Source organism: Podarcis raffonei, chromosome 10, assembly GCF_027172205.1.
Source record: "Podarcis raffonei isolate rPodRaf1 chromosome 10, rPodRaf1.pri, whole genome shotgun sequence".
Taxonomy (NCBI): Eukaryota; Metazoa; Chordata; class Lepidosauria; order Squamata; family Lacertidae; genus Podarcis; species Podarcis raffonei.
Genome location: NC_070611.1, coordinates 32,512,453 through 32,538,747, shown reverse-complemented (window position 1 = coordinate 32,538,747; position 26,295 = coordinate 32,512,453). Strand labels below are relative to the sequence as shown.

The following is a 26,295-nucleotide window of genomic DNA, read 5'->3' as shown; positions in this document are numbered from 1 at the left end:
GAAGACTATGCCTAGCAGAAGGAGCAAATCCTATGCATGCTTATTCAGAAGCAAGCCCAACTGAGTACTCATTTATTTAATCATTCAATTGATTTATTAGCCACCATATAACAGAAGGTCTCTGGGTGGCCTGCGAAGGAAAACGATAATTTTAAAAATCACATTAGGTCTAGTAGGCAGAGAAATACATAGGCAGGATAAAACATTGTTTTTATATGCAACAAATGCGGAAAGAATGTTACTAGCCCAAAGATGGAAGCAAGAAGATTTACCAACGAAAGAAGAGTGGCAGATAAAATTAATGGACTACACAGAATTGGCGAAAATGACAGAAAAAATTCGGAACCAGCAGGATCAGGCTTTTCAGAAAGACTGGAATAAATTTATGTTATATTTGAAAGACAACTGTAAACAATTAACATCGCTAGCAGGGTTATAAGAAGTTTTGTATAGAGAAATTAATCACTTATTACTTATTGTAGTTAATTAAGTAATTATATAAGGATAAGATTTAGAAGGAATAAGAAATATAGGAAAATGCAATATATAGAGATTTGGTTTGAAAACGATCAGTCAGGTAGGAGGGAAGTCATAGGCTCTTGGAACCAGATGTTTTACTTTTGTAAAAAGGTTGCTATGGTGTCATGCAAGAAAGTATTTGTAAAAACCAATAAAAATTATAAAATAAAAACAAAAATCACAGTTCTGTGAAAGACAGTTTAAATGCAGCAAAAGCACAGCTTTAAAATCAGATAGGTTTAAAGTCAAATAGATCACTTAGAACAAGCAAATAAAACACCACAGCATCATAATTAAAGTAGAGAGCAAAGAAGTAAAACCTATCAGAGAACTAAATAACAACATAATAAAAATTTAAACGGTGCTAGAAAATAAAGAGAAATTTACATGGCACTGAAAAGACATTAGTGCATTCAGAATTGCAGACTAGAGCTTCCTTTGAGGTAAGACTTCATTTAGCAATCAACCCAAGATAGAAAAACTCCCTTATTCTCAAGACGTGTTAAAACTCAAATATTGCTGTGGCTATATTTAATTATATTTGCGTGCTATGAGTATGAGAGTAGTATAATTCTTGGAAATTTACAGTTCAATCCTGTGTATATTTACTCAGAAATAATAAACTACTGAGGTAAATGGTGCTGATTCTCTACAAGTCGCTTTTAAGATTGTAGTTTGAATGTTCGCAGCATACCTGAAGTACTGCAGTGTCAACAAACTATTGAAGTATCCCCATACTGGAATAAGTGGTTGATAACAATGTCTGGATAGGATCCTAAACACATATACATCTAAGTAAATCCTCTCCCCATTTGCTCACACATTTCTGGCAGGCTTTTGTTCTGTCTGGAAAGGGAAATGTCTGCTCTTCGCAGCCAGTGTTTTCCTAGACACTGCCAAGAACTGAGCAAGCAGCTGGTGCCCCTGAGCAAAAAGGCCATGGCCCCAATCCAGCAGAGGATCGGGGTACCTACTGCTGCACTCACTGAATACCCATTAGCATCTAAAATGTTAGCAGTGCTAGCAGTTGTAAAAGTGCTGATCTCTTGATCGCTGGCAAAGATGGAGCGTCTTGATTCCCTGTTCTTCCCTCCTAAGAGGTACTGTCAGTGCAGAGTTGAGCTTTGCAAATTCATCCCAGGTACTAAACAAGGCGGGCTTGGGGAACCTGTTGCCCTCCAAACGCTGCTGGATTTCAACGCCTGTCAGCATAGACGGTGACCATGGATGATGGGAGTTGTAGTCCAATAAGAACTGGAGGACCATAGGTTCTCTGCCCCTGAGTGCAAGGTACAATTGCCCCCTCTATAGCAATCCTTTGTACACAGCCAATCTACACACACGAGATCACTCACACAGACTGAAGTGCCCAAGTACAGTCGTACCTTGGCTTTCGAACAGCCTTGTTCTTGAACGTTTTGGCTCCCAAACACAAATGCAGGAGTGTTCCAGTTTGCGAACTATTTTTGGAAGCCGAATGTCCAGTTTTGCAAACTATTTTTAGAAGCCGAATGTACCTCAGGTTACATACGCTTGCAGGAGCTTCCTGCAGCCAATCAGAAGCTGCACTTTGGTTTCCAAACGTTTTGGAAGTCAAACGAACTTCTGGAACACATTCTGTTCGACTTCCAAGGTACAACTGTACAAAGGTTCTTACTTGGGATGGAGGCAAAATTCAGTTTTGTTTGTATGGTCAATGAGAAACTAACTGTTTCACACTTCTTGAACCAACACTCAGACTGAAACCCAGCTAGGCTTTGAAATTCACACTTGATGCAGTTCTGCCACCCAACAACGTGTACAAAAATGCTTGAACATGGAGAAAGTGAATATGGAGAAAGTGAATACAGTGGTACCTCAGGTTACAAACACTTCAGGTTACATACGCTTCAGGTTACAGACTCCGCTAACCCAGAAATAGTGCTTCAGGTTAAGAACTTTGCTTCAGGATGAGAACAGAAATCGTGCTCCGGCGGCGCGGCGGCAGCGGGAGGCCCCATTAGCTAAAGTGGTGCTTCAGGTTAAGAACAGTTTCAAGTTAAGACCGGACCTCCGGAACGAATTAAGTACTTAACCTGAGATACCACTGTATGGAGAAAGAAATGCATGTATTAGTGAAATTACTATACAAATATGCATATATTAAAGGAAATTGCCTGTAACGTGTTTAGGTGCATACAAAAAATTTCTCATCAGGAGACATACACACTGAAATGCTGGTGAATTTTCGTTAAGTTTTGTTTTGTTTTTTAAATTGGATAGTACTGCAAAAATGTGGAGAACTGAATCTAAGAGTAGGAACATAAGAAATGGGGGAAACTAGCAGATTCATCCATCCCTAGTTCTTGCTGATGGCCTATATGTTTATTAAGTGGAAAACCTGAATGAACTACTGAATTGATGTATCAGAATAAACTACGGTATCTCTGAGTACTGGAAAAATAGTCGAGAACAATGTCACTAGCAAAGCCTAAAAAACTCGGTCAATAATGCAACCATTTCATCACATGTCAGACTTAAGTCCTGATTCATTCATCTCACACATATCTACCATGTCGTATTATTTATGTTAACTCATTCTACTCTGCATTCCAGACATTGGTCCCTTCAAGCCCCAAATAAATTCCCTGAGCCACTACTTCTCACTAGTTCCACTCGTTTCCAAGGAATGAGCAAGCCTCCTGCCCCACCAGTCAGACCCCTAACCTTCCTCATCTTGTAGGCTGTGGAGGAGCAAGAAAATGCATCACAGAATTCCTAATTCTTCCACCAAGAACCCTGGGCCACCAAAACAAAGCATATTCACATCATGAGTCAGGTTACATAAAACACACTCACAAATTACATGTTCAATGTGCATAATTTATTCTAATTGACTTTTTTTTTTTCTATTTTCTGCTAACAGGATTTAGGATTTTTTTAAGCCCAGAATTCCAGACCTCATACATCTTCCTAATCTTCAGATTAATCACATTATTTTTGTAATGATTCTCCTGATCTCAGAAACCACTGGAAACAGGCACAGACAGATTGCTTTCAGAAGAAAGCAAGCAGGCAAAGCAATACCTATTTATTGATCCAATTCCCCTTCACCAAATTGCACAAGTTTTTGAACTTTGCAGAGCAGTTAAGGTTGCTCTGTAGCACTTTAAAAGAAGCAGGCTCCTGTTTTTTGAAGTGGTTCTTTACTTCTTCTGCACTAGGCAGATGGCAGAAAGGGGGGGGGGAATCCAAGCTGAAAAAACATCATGGCAAATCATGCCCACGGCTGGTTCTGCATTCAGACCAAAGGGGGTCCTCCTTTGGATAACAAGTGGAGTGATAATTATAGATTAGAAAAGAGCCAGATCAGCAGCTGCTGCTGCTTGCGTTTGTTCCCTGTTGTAGCTGACAGCAGTAGAGAACTTGGCAAAAACAGGCTTCCAGAAGTGGAAAGACACGTTAACCCCTGTGCTTGTCAGTCCGCTATGGTAAGGCCTCTAGGGAGCAATTAAAGCCCTGATAGGCTGTGTGCCTAAGGTGGAGAGGGAAACAAAGTGACCTGAACGCTCCCACGCTTGGGGAGCGCAGAAGGCCTCAGATCATCATCTCTGTGCTTGAGTGATCTCATCGGGAGTGCAGGTTAGTCGATTTATATTTTGATATCTCTCCGTGCTTGAGTTAACCTGAGTTAACACTTGAACAAATATTTTGGGGGGAAATAAATTACATTTTTTAAACATGCAGCAAAGCCTCATTTACCTCGGCCAGTCATGCTGTAGCCTTTCTTATGCCTGCATGTGATTGATGTTCTTACGGTGTTTTATTTACACTTGCAATTCTAGGATACACAGTTACTGTACAGCACACACAAAACCCACAGCCGTTATTTATAGTTGCATTAAAAGTACTGAGTGTAGAGGCATTTGGTGGTTGCTTTTCATGATGGGGAGATTATTTATTTAATACTTTTTTTAAAAGCTTGCATGATCAATTTATATGAGCTCGTTTATTGGGAGGGTGTCATGGCAGGGCGTCAAAGGGGAAATGATGACTAGAGGTGGGATTAATACTCCTTTCCAATATGAGTTTTAAAAATCTATTATTATTTTGTAAATTTTTTTTGAAAAGTTTGAGTTATAAACTGAATAAATAATATGGTTTGGAGGCTAATGTACAATCCCATTATCCATTATGTGTGGCTAATAAAACCATGCAAGTCTGCATTGCAAGTAAATCCCATTGAATTTCGTGGGGCTTGCTCCCAGGTTAAGTGTTACGGGGATTACAGCCTAAATTCCACCATTTTCAGTAAAGCCAGATTGCAGCTCATGTCTTTGTTAGGTGGTTTCTTAAACACGGCCAATGCATACTGCCAATAACATTGCAACTAATGCCTTTTGCTACTTTAGATCCCAACTGGCTTAATCAGTGCTTTGAAAATGTTTTAGCTAGAGCTTCCACTAATGCAGGCATGTCCAACAGGTAGATCATGATCTACCGGTAGATCACTGGATGTCTGCAGTAGACCACTGGTAGATCACTGGCTCCCCCCAAAGAAGCTGAACAATTGTGGCTCCCCTAAAAACTTTGACCTGAACCCCAAGAAAGGAGGTAGATCATTGCCAGTTTTTAACTCTGCGAGTAGATGGCAGTCTCTTGAGAGTTGGTCACCCCTCCACTAATGGAACATTTGCCTTAGTTGGGAAACACGTCTCCTACTGCTGAGTCTACCCGGAGGATGGAAAGCTGCATTCTGAGCAGCATGTTGAAACCCCAGTAAAAGTCCAGAGGGTCTATTGGTATTTCTATGCTCGTTGCAGCATCATTGCTAATGACATGTTAGATTGGCATTAGAACAGCTTGAGTTACGTAGAATATATTCTGTCTATTAGCAGGGTTGCCACACAATTGCAGGATCCGGTGTCTCTTACAGAATTCATAATTTACAGCATATTGTTATTCCTTGGAGCTACGTAGCTTGGGAAAATGTAGGCTATGTCTGTGGAGATCACAGCAGGCATCCAGATTGTACATGCTGTGAATACTCTGGTAACACTGTTCCTTGTGGTGGCTGCTGTGATGCTGTATGTCCAAGTTGATATTCTAATTGGAAAAAACTGAGCTTAAATCCTGGAAAGAGGGGCCTGATGGATGAGCAGTTCCCAGAGCCAGGAGACAGCTGGATTTCCTGTTCTGGCCCAAGTGACCTCCATGACCAGGAGTGCTTTTTACCAGTTCCTGCTGGTATGCCATGGACCACAACAGCCTGACCACAATGGCCCAGGCACTGGTAACGTCAAGGCTTGATTACTGTAACACGCTTTACGTGGGTCTGCCCCTGTATCCCTTCTAAAAGTTTCAACTAGGGCGAGATGCAGCTGCCAGACTGTTCACAGGAGTAGCTTACTGGCAACAAGTTACTCTGCTCAGTAACTCTGCTGAGACGTGTTGGTTGCTGATTTACTATGCAACCAGGTTCAAGGTGCTTGTGTTAATTCACAAAACCCTAGTCAGCTTAGGCCCAGATTACTTAAAGAATCATCTGATCCCTTCAAAGCTACCACATGTACTGAGATCTTCCGATGGGGCAAGTGTGGTAGTCCCCCACACCCCTGAGTTTCAATTGTCCTTCACTAGGGAGTGGAAGGAGGCATTAGTGTGGCCTGTGGAACACCTTACCAGTAGAGGTTTGGTGGGACCCACTCCTATCTTCTTTCAGACCTCTTTTTTAACCAATGATGCTTTTTCGATCTTATAATAGCATTTTTATGGATGCTTTTTCCAATTGCATTCTTATATGTAGTATACCACCTTGGTGTATATTTTTAAATGAAAGTGTGGATTATCAATACGCAAATAAATAAATAAAAATTATATGGGTTACCTGTTGTGTTTTGTCTTTCCATTTTCCCAGGAGCAATCAGCAGAGGCGATGACAGTCACATACTCTAGCAAAGTAGCAAATGCCACTTTCTTTGGGTTCCACAGGTTGCTTCTCAAGTGGAAAGGAAGCATCTACAAACTGCTTTACAGAGAATTTTTGCTCTTTGCTTTTCTCTACACAGCAATAAGTCTATTATACAGGTACTGGGTTTTGTTTTTTTCCACCTTGTGAAAAATTCCATATTGCAATCTTTCCTTGGATAATGATGGAGGGATCTGCAACAAAACGTTTCAGTATGTTGTTTTCTGTTCAGGATGCAGTTGTAGCCAATCCTGCCCTTTCTTAGGATACTCTGTTCCAGGGATGTGTAGCCCTCCAAATGTTGTTGGGAGTCCTATCAGCTCAAGCCATCATGGCCAACCGTGGTGAGGAATGATGGGAGTTGTCATCAAGCAACATCTGGAGGGTGAAAGATTAGCCACACCTCCCAGTTTTATGGCTCCCATCCCCCTCACCAACACTCAAGTGATCTGTGGCCTGAACTATTCCCCCGCCGCAAATGCATGGGTTCGTTCTCCTCCACAAGGAATTTATTTACTTCTCCAAACCTGAATTTCCCCCAGGTCTGCTTGTATCTTCTTGTAGAAGGATGGTGCTATCTAGGCCACATAAAGATTGGTACTCAAAGAAAGACTTGAAGAAACATGACTACATGGGACACAATCCACTAGGATGTTCTCCTGCACAAGCTCTACTGAAGGAGCTATGCAATATCACTATCTATTTAATCTTCTTAAATGTATATCCTACTTTTCTCATGGAACCTGAGACAGCGTACAAGTGGTTTCCCAGGGTCTACCCATCCAGGCACTGAGCAGACTCAGATCTGCTTGGCTTCAGCAAGAGCATACATGGTCCAGGATCTCTTGTACAGCCCCCATGCCTTCTGTTCCAGTAAGGAAGCTGATTGGCTTGCAGTTATCTTGGGAGTCACTCCTACACCGACTGACAATGAAATGGAAAAGTCTCTGATATTCAACAGCAAAAGTGTTGTGAAAACAAAGCTACATCCCTTTATGAAGACAAATACGCAATTATAACAATATGTCAATAGGAGAGCTATAGTTTCCCCTCCCCCAATTAGTAATACATTCTAGCAAAAACAGGCCCATTTATGTCTTGCGATGGTTTTTCCTATCAAATTTCTGCAAGTAGAGCTTTGAGTGTGGGTTGCTTCCTGAGGTGTCCTTGGCCAGAGCTTTGGGTTTCTTCAGAGTTGGATCACATGACAGCTTCTCCAGGGACATTAGACTGGCCCCATCTCTGATGACATTTAGGCAGGCAGCAAAAATGTTTTATAATGCTGCATGCTTGCAATGGTTTTTTATTTACTGTGCTCTTGTTTGATCTGTAATTTTCTGTTTTAATTTTGTTGTTGAATTTTAATTTTGTTATCGTCTTCTTGTTCACTCCTACAGGGGGCCCGAGTTAGGACTGAAAGGTGGTGTAAAACTGTTTTTTATAAATGAATAAAAAGGGGGGGTGCAATCTAGCCAATTTTGTCTTGTTATAGATCTTTTGGGGAATGTCCTGAATAGTAATGAGAGTCGTTTAGATGCAATCTGCATAGTTTGATCTGGGTGCTGATGTGGATTTAGAGTTTGCATCTTTCACAACCTCCAAGATTCACAACCTGCATAAGCTATTGTTGAGTGGCCATTGTTTGATGGATTCCCACTTTCCCACCATGGATTATATAATCAGATCTGTTTTTAATGGGCTGTATTATTACCGTTATACAGAATTGTGTTGTTGTAGAAATATTGTCATAATGCACTGAATATTTCTCATTTTCACCCACGTTGCTAAGCAGGGACAAGCCTATACATGTCTGCTGAGAAGCATGCCCCAATGAGTTATATGCCCGGAATAATAGTTGTATAATGCATTTCATTCTGCATATCTGAGATTTTTCCATTCACTTGTCAGTCTCAGAGCAGTGGCTTTTGTCATAATTGTGAAACACACAGACGAGCTTCCTTATCACCTCCTATGCAGTAAATGACTATTAATACTAGTATTTCTGCTTGCCCATATTATATTCTTAAGATGGAATTAACCTGCTCTTTATACAAAACTAACTTGAAAAACTAATATCTCCCCCCCCCACCTTTTCTTTTGTCCTTGCAGATTTTTTCTTACTGGTAGCCAGAAACGATACTTTGAAAAACTGGCCATTTATTGTGACAAATATGCAGAACAAATCCCAGTTACTTTTGTGCTTGGTGAGTATATGCATATATATATACCATAATTACCATGACTTCATTTAGGACTTCACCACTAACCTTGAAACAGGGATGGGCAGGAAGACACTTGGGATGTACTGGATAGATCTCTGGGTGAGTCATGGTAGATTGGCCCAGATTTCTTACTCCCAAATTGTTTAACAATATTAACTGCACATCATATGCACCAGGGGTGTACAGCCAGTAGGCAGCTCAGTTCACAAGCTGCTCTGATGCTGGTACGATCACAACGTCAGTACCAGTCTGAGGATGGGAGACATGCTAGCACTAGTTTCTCCCCATTTACCAGGGCTGGCAAAGTGTAGCATCCGCTTCAGGCAGAGCGGATATCATGAAAAGGCAGTGAGTCGTTACTTATTTAAATTATTAGGATTGTATTTTTACTGCTTGGGAGGAGAAGGAGGGGAAGTTCTTGTGGAATTTTCTGCCTCTTGTTGCCAAAATAATGTGGCAGGTCTTGGGTGCTGTGCACCTTGAATTGTGGCGTGGGAGTAGGAACGCACTTGCTGCTCTGTTGTGATATTTTCCTGTTGAATACTCCCGTCAAGAAATCTGACTTCACAAAAGAGCTACAGCAGTGGTGGAAAACCTCCTTTGGCCCTCCACACATAGGAGCCAACTCCTAGGGGCCGAGGTGCTTTCAATCTCCCCAATAAAATATTTGAAGGGCCCGCCCCCCCTAAAGTTGATGGACATTGCCATTCAAATGGTGTGTGTGTGCCACATCTTGTGATCAATTATGCATGGCAGGGCTTCCCTGCCCCCCCATATTTTATTCAAGTTGGCACCCCTGCCTCCAGATGTTACTAGACTGCAACTCCCATCAGCCCTAACCATTGTGCTTCCTGACTAGGATGGGTGGGAGTCCAGAAGCAACTGGAGAGCCACAAGTTCCCCACTACTGAGTTATAGGCCCCAGTGCTTTCCATGACAGAGTTGTTGTAAGCCTAGGTGTATATTTTAACTGTGCACATTTTTTAGAAGAGCCAGAGCTATGTGATGATTTGTAGCAACAAATGTGAATCGGGATCTTTCAAAATCTCCAGGCTTCTATGTTACTTTGGTGGTGAACCGTTGGTGGAACCAGTTTGTAAATCTACCGTGGCCAGACAGACTTATGTTCTTGATCTCCAGTACTATCCAGGGGAGAGACGAGCACGGCCGCTTGCTCAGAAGAACTCTAATGCGTTACGTGAATTTAACGTCCCTCCTCATCTTCCGTTCAGTGAGCACAGCTGTCTATAAGCGATTTCCAACAATGGACCACGTGGTAGAAGGAGGTACTTGTCCATTTCTTTTCTTCTCCATCTCAGCCACGTCACATGTGGCCATAACTGAGCAGGGGCAGAATATTTTGACGTATCAATAGACAAGGCACAGGGCCACATCGTCAGAAAGAGAAGCAGCACTTCCGTCCTTATCCTGGGAGTTGCTTTTCCAGTTAGTAAGTACTTAGGGTGATGCATGAACCATGACAATCATGCTAAATGTAGCATTATAGGAAATGGGATTCCACAAGCAGGTGCAGTTTTACTTTAAGAGCTTAGATTCAAAATGGTAGAAACCCATTGTCAGAGTTTCTGTCAGAGGCCAGGCACCTCCTTCCCAAAGCCAAGGAAGCTTCTGCCCAGTTTAGGGAGGAAGGCGCGATGCTAACACGCACAACAAACTCCACCCCCCCCAAAAAAATGTCCTCAAAAGCTGATATGTCTGGCTCTAACTGTTCCCCTACAAAAAAATTCACCGCAAGTCACTACTATCCTCCATATTCTGCACAACTGCTGCCTCCAGACCAACCCCAAAGGTGGTTTGGGACCACCATATATATGCAGTACACAGCATGAGCTGTTGCTTCTCTTTCTTTCAGGTGAAACTGACAGTTTTTTTGTTTTTTAACTACACCTTGACTACAATTTGGTTGGGTCATTAAGGGTCATATAAAACTGCTTCAAGAGCCGATTCGTCATCCTTGTTTTAGACATAACATTTGACTATATGAAGGGGTTTATGATCATCCTTTTAATAATATATGAGTACAAGCAGAAATGAGTAAGGTTGTTTGGGGTCACGTGTTTCAGAAGATGCGCTTTCTGAACAAATATAGGAGATCCAAAGGCAACTCTATCTCTTTATAAACAGGTTTTATGACACCAGAGGAAAGGAAAATATTTGATGAACTTAAATCTCCCCACCTTAAATACTGGGTCCCCTTTGTCTGGTTTGGAAATTTGGCAACGAAAGCGCGACAGGACGGAAGGATCAGAGACAGTGTAGACTTGCAGACCCTTTTGATCGTAAGTAAGCCAACACAGCATAACGCCATAGGGGGTGCTCTTTCTTAAACATGCCTGTTTTACGTATATAAACCATAGGCCTGTCTCTTCCCTTTCCATTATATCATAGTGACTAGGTTTCATCCTACACTACAGTACACCAGGGCCAGCCCTAGATCAGATGACACCCCAGGCAAGGCATCTTCACATCTTACCCTTCCATTGGTTCGCATTTTGAATGCTTTATTTTCATTGCATTAGTAGCCTATTGCAGGGCTGCTGTCAGGCTTGAGTGTGGGGCAGACAAAGTGCCCACTAGTGATTCTCCTCCTATGTTGGCGAGTCTCCTCTGGCTTGCCTAACAGCAGTACTAGGCAATTGGGTCTGGGAGCCGCCATTTTAATTTCCCACAATGCCCTCGTAGTAGTGTCATTCTAGGACTTTGTAAGACATTAAAATTGCTGTTCCCGGCCCAGGAAACATGAAAGGTGTGTTCCAAAAATACAGTGTTATATTGTCAGCTGTCATACGCAAGTGACCTCCTCTGGCCTGTAGCAATGATATGATTTAAAGTTCAACTGAGAAATCCAGGATATAATTGCATAGTTCAGGCTGCAATCCTGTCCACATATACCTGGATGGAGCAAGCCTCATTGAATTCAAGGGGACTTACTTCTGAGTAGACATGTATAGATTGCACTGTTAATTTCATAAAATGTTACTATTTGGCTTTAAGGTTCCAGCCTTAGGGTTCTAGCTCTAAGATCTGCCATCCCCCTAGGCAATCCACTGCCTAAACCAATTCTGCTCTGCTACGCTGTGACATCACATCAGTTAAACCAATTACAGCCAGAGAGTCTGTTACATCACTATTACTACCAAGCTTCACCATGCTAATAATAATAAGAATGAAGTCATTCTCTTCAATGACCACATCAACTTTGTGTTCGTGTTTGTTTGTTTTCCACTTAGGAGATGAATCGTTTTCGATCATGGTGTAGCCTGCTATTTGGTTATGACTGGGTTGGAATTCCCCTAGTGTACACACAGGTATCTAAGTGAAACCTTTTGCCAATATACAGAAACAATGTTGAATGGTGGGTAGAGATGGATCTTGGGATGCTGAAAAGTTTAAACTTAAATGTAGTGTATATTCGAAGCCTGAAAGGTTTGTGTTTCTCCCTCCACCTCCTCCTGCTTTCACAAATAGTTGATTCCATGAATGGGGATCCTGTGGCCTTCTAGATGTTGCTGGACTCCAACTCCCAGAAGCCCCAGCCAGTTTGCCCAATAGCCAAGGATGGTGGTAGTTGGAGTCCAGCAACCTCTGGAGGACCACAGGTTTCCCATTCTGGTTTATTCACTTCTTAGGGCTGAGGTGGAACTGGAGACTGAATAAAGACCAAACCCTAACAGCCCAACTTGGAACTGCTCTCCCACTGCCATATCACATTTGTATCATCTTGCATGAGAATGTATTGCACTGTAGGTGGCCAACAGAACTTTGCCCGTTCACTGTGTAGGTCTAGATATATATATATATAAATATATGGCACACTTCTTATACAGTAATTATATCCGTAATAGGGACACAGGTGGTGCTGTGGTCTAAACCACTGAGCCTCTTGGGCTTGCTGATTTGAAAGTCGGCAGTTCAAATCCATGTGACAGGGTAAGCTCCTGTTGCTCTGTTCCAGCTCCTGCCAACCTAGCAGTTCGAAAGCAGTGCAAGTAGATAAATAGATACCACTGCAGGGGGAAGGTAAACAGCATTTCTATGCGCTCTAGCTTCCGTCATGGTGTTCCGTTGCGCCAGAAGCGGCTTAGTCATGCTGGCCACGTGACCCAGAAAGCTGTCTGTGGACAAACGCCGGTTCCCTCAGCCTGAAAGCGAGATGAGCGCTGCACTCCATAGTCGCCTTTGACTGGACTTAACCATCCAGGGGTCCTTTACCTTTTACCTTTGCCTTATTATATCCATAAAAGGTAAAGGTACCCCTGCCCGTACGGGCCAGTCTTGCCAGAATCTAGGGTTGTGCGCTCATCTCACTCTAGAGGCCGGGAGCCAGCGCTGGCTGCAGACACTTCCGGGTCACGTGGCCAGCGTGACAAGCTGCATCTGGGGAGCCAGCACAGCACACGAAACGCCGTTTACCTTCCCGCTAGTAAGCAGTCCCTATTTATCTACTTGCACCTGAGGGTGCTTTCGAACTGCTAGGTTGGCAGGCGCTGGGACCGAGCGACGGGAGCGCACCCCACCACGGGGATTCGAACCGCCGACCTTTGATCGGCAAGTCCTAGGCACTGAGGCTTTAACCCACAGCGCCACCCGCATCCCTTATTATATCCATAGCAGTAGCTTAATGTGGCCTTAATTCATTTCAGGTTGTAACACTTGCTGTCTACACCTTCTTCTTCACGTGCCTGATAGGACGTCAGTTTTTGGACCCTGAACAAAACTATCCAGGTCATGATTTAGATCTTTACATTCCTATCTTCACATTGTTACAGTTTTTCTTCTATGCAGGATGGCTAAAGGTAAATCACTACTATAGTTTTCCAGTGTGTTCAGAATTTTCTTGTGATTTGTTTGTTCAGATTCAATGAGTAAGAAGGAGAGGAGCAACTTTTATTGCTCCTCTCCTTCCCTCCCCCCCCCCCCCATTCCCCTCTCCCATTCCCTTGCAAATCTGCTCTGGAAAATCTGCTCTGGAAAGTCTGTCCTGTCACTCAGATAGAAGTCCATTGTGGTCACACGAGGTCACCACTGGACACAGCCCACTGTGTTTCATGAAGCTCAGCCAACAGCATCATATCTGACATCCATGTCTCATAGTTCAAGCTAGGCTAAGATAAAGTAACAATGATATTCAGACTGCTTTTTTCTATTTTAAAAATATTCTATAAAGCTTAAAAGCACAGCGGCTATGCTTCTCAGGCTTGCAATCTGAACAGACGCAATTACAAAGTAAAGGGGATATAGAGAGGGACACTTAGCAATTATTCAGCATACATAGTGATTTAGGCAGTGCTTCTTTTCTGGGGGGACGCAGGGGTACACATACCCCAAAACTTTTTGTGAATCTAAGTTTGGCCTAATTGAGGGGCAGTATTTCAATATGAGTAGGAAAATGAGAGTACCCCTAAACATTTTTTTTAGAAAAAAAAGCACTGGGTTTAGGTAATACCAAAAATATATAGCTATCCAACGTGCTATGTTTCTGAACACATTCACACTGCTGATAGTGCATACTGCAGAAGGTTTGGCATTTACGATGACACTGCGAGCAGCATTTCTGGATCACAGGCTTCTTGCAAACTCCAAGTATTATGCACAGCACCCTGACCACTATCAGCCACACCAATGTGTGGAGCCACTTGTAGCTCAACTTTGCAAACAGCCCCGCTATCAGCAATGCAGGTTTTGGCAGTTTTATACATAGCCTACTATAAATTGCTGCAAGTGTTATTCTGTCTCTTGAAATCCCACTGAGAAGGCTGTGTACGTGGTGTATAGAGGAATCTGCCAGCCTTGGATTTCACAGACCACTTCATCAACTGTAGTAGTGGGGGGTGGGGGGCTTTGAGGCTGCCTTTAAAGGGCAGGAGCCCACTCAATGGTGCTTACAAGGTAAAAACAAAATAGTACAGAGACAGAGACAGAGACAGAGAGATATGAGTGAGTAGCCAGAGCTTCCTGCTTCTACCATAGTGGATATCACAGATGAAGAGGGAAGTTGCTCTCCAATCATTGTCCTACTACAATGTACAGTGGTACCTTGGTTCTCAAACTTAATCCGTTCCAGAAGTCCATTCCAAAACCAAAGCACGCTTTCCCATAGAAAGTAATGCAAAACGGATTAATCCGTTCCAGGCTTTTAAAACAACCCCTAAAACAGCAATTTAACATGAATTTTACTACCCAACGAGACCATTGATCCATAAAATGAAAGCAATAATCAATGTACAGTACTATAAAATAAATAAGACAGTATTGTAGATGATAAAAATAAAATAAAAAGTATTTCTTACTTGCACTGATGATAGTCATTGTTTGGATGGGGGGCTTTTATCCATTTCCGCAGTCACACAATCAATCAATTAATAGCTGAACTGGGTACCACACAGTCACAAAAACAAATTAACCAAAAAATCCTCAAAAACAAAAACGCAAAATAAACAGCAAAAACAAAAGCGCCAAATATAGTGGTACCTTGGTTCTCAAACGTAATCGGTTCCAGAAGTCTATTCTGGAAACAATAGCCAACAGCCAAATTGGATGTGCGGCTTCCAAAAAACGTTCAAAAACCAGAACACTTACTTCTGGGTTTTCGGTGTTTGGGAACTAAGGCGTTTGGGAACCAAGGTACCCCTGTATATGCATCTCCCCACTCTTACCAGAGCTCCATAAGGCCATGTACACCTCATTGCAATAGACCATCCTTGGAAAGACAAAAGCATACATGGCTGTGGAAGAGCTCATGTCTCCCCGAAAGGGTACAGCCACTGTATCAGATGAAACCTTGCCATTGCACAGGGGCAGGGAATGTCCACCACTCCCTGATGTTGGTCTCCAACTTCCATCAGCTCCAGCCAGCATGGCCAATAATGAAAGGAAATGGGAGTCATTTAGAGGGCCTCAGGCTCAGCATCCCTGCCAGAGTAGAGTCCTGGCCAGGAGCAATAAGAGCAATCAATGCTGAACATACACAGGGCCTCTGTGATCTGTAGGGCTGTGGTGGCCCTTTCAGAAGCCCTTGCACATGGAGACACTGGTGCAAACAAATAGTTTGTGTGCATGCCTGTCTCCCAGGAGTCCGGTGAGAGTTATTAGCTAGTATGGGCCTGCCCACAGAGTTGTGAAGACGTACCTGGGGCCGAGTAACATACTTGCTTTTCCTCAGTGCCTCGATAATATCTGCTTAACCTGTACGTTAGCAAATAAACAGATTGCGGCATCAAAACAGTAACCCTCTGGTACTATCCTCCTCCAGAGAAAATTGATCCTCTAATGGTGCCTATTTAGGAACATCAGACCATATGTTTTAATCTGATTTTACCATATGAAGTAATAATAATTTCAGTATTTATACCCCTCCCATCTGGCTGGGTTTCCCCAGTAGGTTATGTTTACATTGTAACTCTCACACATCTTAAATCCTAGATATGGGGCAGGTTATACATTTTAATCAGACATAGAATCATAGAATTGTAGAGTTGGAAGGGGCCATAAGATTCACCTAGTCCAACCCCCTGCAATGCAGGAATATTTTCCCCCAATGTGGAGGGAAGTAATAAAAAATCACAGCCCAGTCCAATTTCATCATAAGAACTTCCTAATGTCACAATGCAACTAAATAAGTAGCAGCACTTCCAATCTCCCAAAGTCCGGAGGCAGCTACATCACATGTCCTTCTTGCAAGTACAGTCATACCTTGGAAGCTGAAGGGAACCCGTTCGACTTCCAAAACGTTCGATAACGAAGGTGAGGCTTCTGATTGGCTGCAGGAGCTTCCTGCAGCCATTCGAAAGCTGTGATGGATGTTTGGCTTCAGAACACTCACTTCCAGTTTTCGATCGTTCGGGAGCCGAAACGTTCAGCAACTAAGCTGTTTCAGATCCAAGGTATGACTGTGTTCACTGGGTCAAACTCTCCCCTCACTCTCTGACAATATCTACAAAGCAGACCTTGTCATAGTGAAATCGCAAGTAGGAATACACCCTCTGCTGCACTTTTTATCAAAAGAGGTTTGTTGCGATTATGCTGCTGTCCCCGGTAACGATGTTAAAACACACGCTACTGTCCGCCTAAAACGACAGTGTGAAGAACGCCAAAAAAAATGGTGTTGATTTGTTAACCAACAAGAAGTGCAAACATAACAAAAATAAATAGCAATGTAAACCATAAAGCATTACAGCCCAGAAGGAGAAGTTACAGCACAGCTCCAAAGGTATTATGCAAAGGTTCCCTCTACAAATAACAAAGATACATAAAAATAAAAGCATTCTCCTCCTGTGAGTTCTATCCTCACTGAAAATAAAGGTTCTATGAAGTCTTAGATGAAAGGGACATTTGCATCTACTGATGGCACTGAATACAAGTTAGTTTGCAAAACAGGTTATTTGAAATCATTGTCTGGCTGCCAGTCATTGCTGTTATGTATAGGACAACAGTCCCCCTCACATGAGGCCCTTTTAATCCTACTTTGTGTTGTCCTGGATTAGTCACTAATCTGTTCAGTTCTCATATCCAGGAATCCTAAAATAGCACTTAATTGTCCTGGTTTGCATTTCTTTTCAGACTGTGATATCATGTGCCGCATTGCCTGTGGCAGATGAGCCAACGCAATGTTTCCACTTGTAGTCACTCTCCTTTATATCTTCCACGTTCATTTAAGGATGCCCTGCAATGTGATTTCTTGTTCACAGATATCTGCCTAGCTGGGTAGTATAGCAAGTCTCATTGTCCTACTTCTAGTTACAGAAAGGTAGCCATGTTGGTCTGCCATAGTCAAAAAATTTTTTTTGTTTTGTCCTACTTCTGTAGCATCTAGATACATAATTGTTCGTAAAATCGTAATTCATCTTGAATCCACTGGGTTCGTGCTAGGAACCACTGCACCCTTGAGCCAATACTTCTGCCATCACAGGATGGTAAGATAGGCCCAATATAGACCTTTTCATCATGTTAGCCCAGGAAGTGACATAATGAAATAACACTTTCCTTCCTGAACCACCCACCTTCCGCTCTCGCAGTCATGAGCAGCTGGGCTTTCGAGGTGATATTGGTCATGCAGATACTATGATGCCATAAGATCCACTGTCCTGTAATATCACATATGAGCTTTAAGTACTGATGAAGCCCAGGACGGCGAAACAAGGCCATTATTCTGGAAATCCTTGTCTAGACTCTGTGTAAGGATTTTGTGGAACTGTAACAACCTTTCATGTGGATTTTTTGGACTTTACGAACAGACAGATGGAATAGACACCATTACACAGATGGACGTTATGCATGAACTGACTAAAGTATGTTCTGATCCACTGGGTCTTCTACTTTGTTTGTTTGTTGAACTTTATAAGTTACTTCTGCTGCAATTTATAATTTGATACTATGAATAGTATACCTTATTTATCTAAGAACACAGCCGGTTACGTCTCGCGTGCTTATTGGGTCTGTTAAGCCCCAGCACGACTGACGAGGGATTTGGATTCTTCTACCCATTCCTCTTTGTAACTGGCAGAATCTGTCAGATTTATCAAAGAAAACCCAGCCTCTTTGTATACTTTACCTCCCCTACTCCAACAGATTTCTCAGTCCAGTAGATCAGGTGCCGCATGCTGCAAAATCCACTTGGGAAAATGTAGAGATTGCACAATCACCTATCAAAAGCATCGTCCTTACCCTCTAGGGGACTGTGCATTAGTACAAATCTGTAGCATAAATATCTTTTGATATTTCAGCTTTTGGTGATGTACTTATATATACGTGCAATTCTAATAACAGGTTGCTGAGCAGCTCATCAACCCATTTGGTGAAGACGACGATGATTTTGAAACAAATTGGTGCATCGATAGGAATCTGCAGGTGTGACTTTTCTTGCTGCCACTTACAATTATTTTCTTCAGCTCTGCAGCAATGTAATTTTTTTCATTTTCTGCCGTGGATAATATTGCGTGATGCCCTCCTCCCACATTTCACAGATTAGACTACAGACATATTTCGAACACTTCTTCACAAGCTCCACTTCAACACATTGCTGAAGGCTCTTCACTGCCTGCCATTTTCATTTATTTTGCTGTGACTGATTTCGGAGCTAAGAGGCGGATTGTTCTCTTGGCAAAAGTACAGGAGAAACACATCATTACCCTACAATATGCTGTCATCAAGAGTTCCAAATTTTTTTTGCTGCAGTATCTGAAATGTCAGGCTGCATGGCTCTTTAGTGTTCATATGCATGCGTTTTTCCTACAGCAGGTACTCCAAACCCTAGTAAGTGCTCTGGCCAATGGTGGCGTTTTCTCCTCTGAGGTTGTTTCACTTTCCTGTGGTTTTGGCTAGTCTGGACAGATTGTAGCTTAAAGCTACAATAAGAAGAAGAGCTCTTTTATGCATGCTCAAAGGCCTGCAGACACCCTGTGGGAGCAGATCCGCCCTACTCCAAACAGCAACCACTTCACAAATTGCTTCTGAAATGCCCACGTTTCAATATAATTTTGTCATAGGGTGCAAGGAGCTGCTGCTTGGAAAAAACTAATGACCAGGTCATGTTGGGTGTTCTGGGTATGAATAGTGCAGTTCTCTCTATTCTCTAGACTGTGGTCAGAGTTTATTGCGCCTAAAACTGCACTGCAAGCTTTCTAATTCACGGCCATTGTTCCAGGTTTCACTTCTGGCTGTTGATGAAATGCACATGAATTTACCCAGAATGAAAAAAGACATTTACTGGGATGATTCCTCCGCCCGCCCGCCCTACACATTAGCAGCTGCAGACTCCTGTATTCCATCTTTCCTTGGATCCACCATCGAAATGCGGTACGCAAGTCTGCGGTCTCCTACCATAGTTAAGACAGGGTCAAAATGGTTCCTCATGGGCCCAGTTTGTTCCATCGTTAACAGCCCAGTCCTAAAAGAATTCAGGCTTAGACGTACCTAATACTTGATAGAAGATACCAGATGTCAGACTATTAAGAACATAGCTCTTTTGTCTGATCCAGCAGAGCTCTTGCTATCTCATGCAGTCTCTTGTTTCCAGTCACCAGGCAAGCACATGAGGGCAGCAGCACCCTCTCACTGTTGCTTCCAGCAAGTAGTATTCTGGAGAACGTTGCCTCCAATCCAGTGTAGGCAACCTTTAGCCCCATGACTAGTAGGCAAATTCATGTTAGAAGAAGCTATCGGTGACTACCAGTCAGAATAAACTATAAGATATTGTAGTTTATTACAAGATGAAGGCACATGTAAATAACTAAAACAAATCAGCGGAACAATAACCCACCCTTCCCACAGACGCATATTAAAAGCCTGCAGAACATTAATCAGCCCAAGGCCTGGTTGAAGAAGAAGGTTTTTGTCTCATGCCTATAATGAAGGCACCAGACGAACCTCCCTGGGAGAGAGCATTCTACAAATGGGGAGCCACAACAGAGAAGGCCTGTTCTCGTGTTGCCACCCTCAGGACCTCACATGGAGGAGGCACACCAAGATGGGCCTCAGATGATGAGCATAGAGTCTGAGGTGGTTTATATGGAGAGAGGCAATCCTTGAGGTTGGGCTGTGCTTTTTTAATGTTCCCCTCATAGAGTTCCCCTCCCAAAGGTTTTGTTGTACTTCTGTAAATCCTGGGGGGTTTGCAGATGTTGCCTCCCTTTTCTTCATGGATGATGCCACCCACCATGTGTGAATGGGGCCCCATAAGGATCCACACGCTAAGAATTGAGTTCATTGTTAGCAATAGGGATGATAACTGCTTTCATGTTTCAACTTGCAGCCTGACTGATAGCCAGTTCCTCCATGGAGAAAACTGGCCGCGGAATAACGATAAACCCAGAAGGCAGCATTCGATGCTGAAAAAAGTGAAACGGTTCCTGAGTGTTCGTGAAGGCTCTCCTGCCCCAACAAGACGGTCCTACCAAAGGCAGTCGAGTGAGAACTCTGTTTTCTTCCCTTCTCACGAAATGCATCACATTGGCAAGTTGCTAGAAATGCACTCCAGGGGGAGACATTTCTCCTCAAACAGCATGAAAAGCCATGAGAGGGGGCAAGGGAGCATGGATCTTGGAGTCATTAGAGAAAGCAGCAGGAATGAAGGTCTGGAGACAGGCTACCAGTCCGGTGCAGAAGAAAGCCTAGCTAAAATGGACTCGGCAGCCGTTGAAAAGATGGTTGTTGAAAATGAAGGCAGATTGAATTCACAAATAAACAAGGACATTAACATCCTGACAGAAGAAGATTTTGACAATCAAAGTGAGTCAGAGACTGATTCCGAAGGACCTGGGATGACCCACTGTGCCCCGCTGCACAGCTCTCCCACAGATTTGCTCATATCTCCTTCAAAAATTGCACCACCTCATATGGGATCCAGGCAACAGGATTCATCCACTGGTGCAAAACAGGAAAAGGAACCTCGCACCCATCAAAGCGCCACATCCAGCAACCTGCCAAATGATCAAATGTGGCAATACCCAGATGTTTTTACTCACCATGCGGCACCTAGGACAAAAACTGAATCTCTTTCAACAGAGTCTGGGACAATGCCTGGAGAAGGCAGCTTAAGTACTGAGAGCACTCCCACTTCTTCTTCTTCTTCTCCTGCTGCTGCTACTAATACATTTGACATAAGCCACTTACCAGAACAAGTGGATGCTAGAGAAACTGATATCCTTTATATCGTTGAGTGTAGCAATGAGAAAAATAAAGGGCACCTCTGACAAATTGGAGAGCGCCAAGATCTTGTGCTGCTGACTCATGCCACGCAGGGCATCTATTTTTTAACAGCTCACCTCAGGACAGGCAACAGCTTGCAGGCAACATTATGCTTCACCAAAAGCCTCAATATTGATAATACAATTTGAAAATATTTAATCCTATCTTGGTTTAATTATTCTGGGTAATTTAGCTCAAACTGAACAGGTAAATATGAGATACAGGTGGGGGTGTATGTGTGTGTGTGCACAGTAATATGACCATACAGGTAAGTGCGCCATTTATGCATATTCAATATGTGTGCGACTGTGTATACAACCATTGCACCGAACCCAGAAGTGACCCGGAAACGTCATAAAGATGTCACTGAAATGCCACTAAAAGGGCAGAATGGAGGTTGGGGTGGAGTGTTTGCAGGCTTTTTTCAGTGGGTTTCAGTTATGCACGATTTCACCGATGTGTGTGTTGCCTTGGAACGTAACCTTCGCATAAACAGGGGGCTGCCTGTATCTCAACTGGTGTTGGAGCAACTGGTTGACATTTTACTGGTGCATTTCATTCCGTATCATTTCTAGCCTGTTTTGCTACTTAATAGGTAGAAAAGAAATAAGCTCATAGAAGTTCCCATCAGTCACTATGTCAAGGTCCGGTTCACGGGTGATCGAAGTCCCGGCAGGGGACGTCAAGACTGGGGGCAAGATGGTGGGCTAGGAGCAGGAACAAGGGTCCAGAAGCCAGGAGTCAGCAGCCAAGAGTCTGAGGGTCAGAGAGCTGGAAGCCAAGAAGCCAAGGGTCTGAGGGTCAGGAAGCAAGGAGTCAAGAAGTCAAAGGTCCGAAGATCAAGAAGCAGGGAGTCAAGAAGCCGAGGTTCAAGTATCAGGAAGCAAGAAGCCAAACACAGCAAGGCAGGAAGCGTGTTGCTGTGGCAAAGAGCTGAAGGGAAATGCCCTTCCTAGCTCTTGCCACCAGGTGCTGTGAGTTACCAATCGGCCTCACCTGTGTGGCCACGCCTTGCCTCTTCAGAACAAACTTAGGAAGGCCCCAGTCCTGCAAAGTCCTATTGGTCACAGGGCCTGGCTCCTGCATGCACACCTGACTCACTAGCCTTATCCTCCGTGGTTAATTGTTGCTTAATCACATAGAGCTACTAGCCAAGATGGTCTCACTCCCCTTCCACAGTTAAGAGCCAGTATTGCTTCTGAATACCAGCTGCTGGAAACTGCAGGAGCAGATGGAGCTCTTGTGCTTAGGTCCTGCTAGCAGGTTTCCCATTGGGGTATCTGCTTGGCCACTGTAGAACAGGACACTGGGCTGGAGGAGCCATCATCCTGATCTAGCAGGCTCTTGTTAAGATTGCATGAAGAGGGCATGGCATTGCTTCCCATTGGCCCTGCCCCACCACCACTGCCAGGTCCACCTCCATGCCACGTTGGAGAAATGTCTGCAATGGGGAAGCCTGGTGAATCTGTGCATAGCCTTTCCCTTGATCTCTATTTGCCTGTGGCAGCGATGTAAAAGGATAATCTCCCCTTTCTATGTGATGTTTCCCCTGCCATAATAAATTTGTTCTTGCTACTGTAACATGGGATCCAGACACGCTCCTTCACTCAGTTGCAGAGATTGTTACAGTTCCACCCCTTCCCGCTTTATTTATTCAGCACTGACTATATTGTGCGGATGGGATATTGCACTACAGTCACTCAAAGGCAGCGCTGTTCACAAAAGGTAAAATGTGGCATGCTTTGAAACAACCATTACTTTCCCTGTTGCCTTAAGATCCATCCTTTCCCCTTCAAACTGTGAACAAGTAAAAATGAGTTGTCTTTGTTCGCTAACACTCTGGCAGGTTTGGCATTTTGCAAAATAAGCCCCTCACAGTTCTGACACCAGCGTCGGATCATCAGTTTCTATCAGGTCTTCTTAATTAGTGTGACATTTCTGGTGATGTTTTCAATTAGAAAGTGCCACACAACTATTTCAGTGGCCTTCTTCAACGGAAAAGAAAACCGGTTCGAAAACACGCAGGAATTTTCGAAAAACAGCATACGCTTGTGCAAATATTATGAGTGTTATTTGCTTGAGGTGGGATATCATTACAATGGCTTTGTTTCTCTTGAATTGTCCTTTTCATAACTAACGCCTTTCAAAACTTTTCTTTCTTGTTGTTAGTAAAATTGTACTCAGGTTTTCAATAGCTAGCTCAACAATTATAGAAAATTTAGGAGCCAATTGACTGGAAAGCTCAGGAACCAAGAAGACCAAAAGAATGGGGGAAAATGATCTAGGAGACCACCATAAGCAGATGAAAACATTAGCAGGATTCTAATAACACTTGTATGTAGCAAATACTAAGGTTGATATGGAGAGATATAAAATGTGGACTATGAAATAATATGCAGTTGAGAAGGTGGACGATAGAACCCATGGAGGGGAAGGTGGGAAGTCTAGAGAGTTGGGAAATATCTCTAAATATGGATATGTAATTTGTATTGTTATAGTTCTATACTTGTAAAATCAAATAAGAATTATTTTTTTAAAAGAAAATTTAGGAGCCAAAAATAGTCCTGATGATTAGCACTACGAGAGTTACATTATCTTACTTTGGAGCAAATAGAGAAAGTTGCCTATCAACACAGTTGCATATATCAAGAGGTTCCCAAACTGGCTCATGGATCACCAGTGGCCTGAGAGCTCCATGCTGGTAGTCCACAGTGTGAAGAACAGCAGAAACAGCAGCTGCTCCGTCATAATCTAAGCCTAAGCTTTGCGGTGTAGCTTGCCCCCTACCCCCCGCACGTCGCATGGATAGCAAAGCAGTCAGTATTCCCCTTATCTCTTTTTCCCCAGCTCTAGCTGCAGTGGCATTCTCCTCAGGATGTACACCAGTTCTAGACCACATTCACTTTATAATATGTTTAAAGCCCTCTGATGCCACTTTAAATGCTTTCCACAAAGAATTCTGGGAGCTGTAGTTTGTTATGGGAGCTGGGAGTTGCTAGGAGACACTCCATATTCCCCTCAGATAGCTACATTCCCCAGAATGGGTTAACGATAAAATCCCTCATGACAGGGAACTGTATGTATGAAGTGAATATGGCCGCTGTGGCCACTTCCACACTCTATCTCTGTGCGTGTGCATCAAGTGACTTTTCAGGCACACAGTCAGTCAGAGAAATTAGGGCTTGACAAACAGTGTCACAACTATTGTCCTTCCCCTCTTATGCCCCACAGGTGTCCTTCCCTCCTTCCCCATTTTGCAGCTCCCTTTGATGCACCGCACCCCCCATCTCACTGTTTGAAGCAGAAGTCTAATTTCCCCCACAGCCTGAACACTCTTAATATGGCTGGCGCCGTTGGGAGACACAGGGAAGCTTTTAAAGTCTGAGGTTTCTCCCCACCACCACTACCACCCTCTTTCTTTCCCTCTGTAGTTTTGTTGGAAGTCACCCAGAGTGGCTGAGGAATAAGAATTATTATTATTATTATTATTATTATTATTATTATTATTATTAAAACCAACCATGGAAATCAAGTCCCTTCAAGCCTCAATTCCACTTAGCATATGAACTTGCCTTCTTGCTGCTCCACAGCATCCCATGGCTGGGCGATTACCTCCTTCCGTCTGCCATGTGGACCACCTGAGGGTTGAACGTCACAGCAGTTGCCAACTGCGTTCTGGTAGGAAGAAGGGGATGGACCTCCTTCATATCCACCCAGCAGCATTATTGCTTTTGTGACATCACAGGCAGTCCACAGCCAATGGCAGTAGCTGTGGAAGCATCATCATGACCTCAGCAAGACCTCACAATGGTGGGTGTGGTTCAGCAGCCTTTATCTGCACTGGTACCAGAGAAGACATTCTGATACCCAAGGCAGAATCCAGCCCAATGGCTGCATCCCCTTATAGTGACTATTCCAGGGGCTGAGTGCCAAGAGGGGGTGAAATAATGTTTTTTTTAAAATAAAAAATAAACAAACAATAAAATTGAAGTGAAAATAACCAGTGTAGATGATAAACCAACAGGGTACAAATTAACAAACTGACAGGAATGAAACATTGGTAAAGGCCTGGTGTCATGAACAGGTTAGAGAGTCCAAAGTGCGGACAAGGAGGCAGGAAGATGATCCAGGAGAAAGGACCGGTGATTTGTGGGGTTCTGTGCCATCCATGAGGCAGGGGGAAGAGGAAGAGGCTGGGCAGTCAGAGACAGGAGAAAAAGCTGCAGGGAGGCACAGAGGTGGAAGAGACAGTCCCAAAGAGAGTTGGGCCATTAAAATCTCCTTTGTCCTTCTCCCACTGTCTGTAATATAAGTAAAGGTAAAGGACTTCTGGACAGTTAAGTCCAGTCAAAAGCGACTATGGGATTGTGGTGCTCATCTCGCTTTCAGGCCGAGGGAGCTAGCATTTGTCCACAGTTAGCTTTCCGGGTCATGTGGCCAGCATGACTAAACCACTTCTGGAGCAACGGGACACCGTGATGGAAACCAGAGCGCACAGAAACACCATCTACCTTCCCGCTGCAGCGGTACCTATTTATCTATTTGCACTTTTTGGCGTGCTTTCGAATTCCTGGTTGGCAGGAGCTGGGCAGAGCAACAGAAGCTCACCCTGTCACGGGGATTCGAACCACCGACCTTCCGATCAGCAACCCCAAGAGGCTCAGTGGTTTAGACCACAGCGCCACCTGCATCTGTATCTGAATGCAAACGGCATGTGGAGGTAGTGGGGCAGAAGAAACAATGATGTTTGAATCTGCACACGGGAATATCAGCTAAAAGAGGAGTTCTCACAGGATCCGTGAAGCTACATTTAGGGTGTTTATCCTTCTGGCTGAAGTAAGAACTGTCCTGTTTGTAAACATTCAAATTTAAATATGCTGTTTGTCTCCACCAAATATCTCC

At 43.4% G+C, this 26,295-nt stretch overlaps 2 protein-coding genes across 5 annotated transcripts in view; one reads left to right on the top strand and one right to left on the bottom strand.

The window, feature by feature from the left end:
• Positions 1-25,051, bottom strand: part of RAB3IP (RAB3A interacting protein) — a 52,871-nt gene extending 27,820 nt beyond the window's left edge. Inside the window, exon 1 of one of the 2 annotated variants that reach the window (XM_053404650.1) lies at positions 24,966-25,051. In XM_053404650.1, the coding sequence (XP_053260625.1) occupies positions 24,966-24,991 (26 nt within the window). In that variant the 5' untranslated portion in view covers positions 24,992-25,051. The remainder of the gene's footprint in view (positions 1-24,965) is intronic. The other variant, XM_053404649.1, reaches the window with a different exon arrangement.
• Positions 3,908-21,623, top strand: BEST3 (bestrophin 3). Of its 3 annotated transcripts, XM_053404645.1 has the most exons (10): positions 3,909-4,140; positions 6,416-6,585; positions 8,576-8,670; positions 9,741-9,974; positions 10,834-10,988; positions 11,940-12,017; positions 13,353-13,505; positions 18,475-18,555; positions 19,352-19,503; positions 20,459-21,620. In XM_053404645.1, exons 2-10 carry the CDS (start codon positions 6,434-6,436, stop codon positions 21,396-21,398), a joined length of 2,040 nt encoding a protein of 679 aa, XP_053260620.1. In that variant the 5' UTR covers positions 3,909-4,140; positions 6,416-6,433; the 3' UTR covers positions 21,399-21,620. The 3 variants fall into 3 exon arrangements, with proteins under 3 accessions (XP_053260621.1, XP_053260620.1, XP_053260622.1); XM_053404646.1 differs by lacking the exon at positions 18,475-18,555 and having other exon boundaries at positions 3,908-4,140; positions 20,459-21,623; XM_053404647.1 differs by lacking the exons at positions 3,909-4,140; positions 6,416-6,585 and having other exon boundaries at positions 8,570-8,670; positions 9,829-9,974; positions 20,459-21,622.
• Positions 25,052-26,295: the final 1,244 nt, after the last annotated feature.

What these genes read in the sequence shown, in the direction of transcription:
- BEST3 (XM_053404645.1), top strand. Translation starts at nt 6,434, where the DNA reads ATGACAGTCACATACTCTAGCAAAGTAGCAAATGCCACTTTCTTTGGG. An exon ending in CCCAGTTACTTTTGTGCTTG is followed by an intron (nt 8,671 to 9,740) that starts GTGAGTATATGC and finishes CAAAATCTCCAG; the next exon opens with GCTTCTATGTTACTTTGGTG. An exon ending in GGATCCACCATCGAAATGCG is followed by an intron (nt 19,504 to 20,458) that starts GTACGCAAGTCT and finishes TTCAACTTGCAG; the next exon opens with CCTGACTGATAGCCAGTTCC.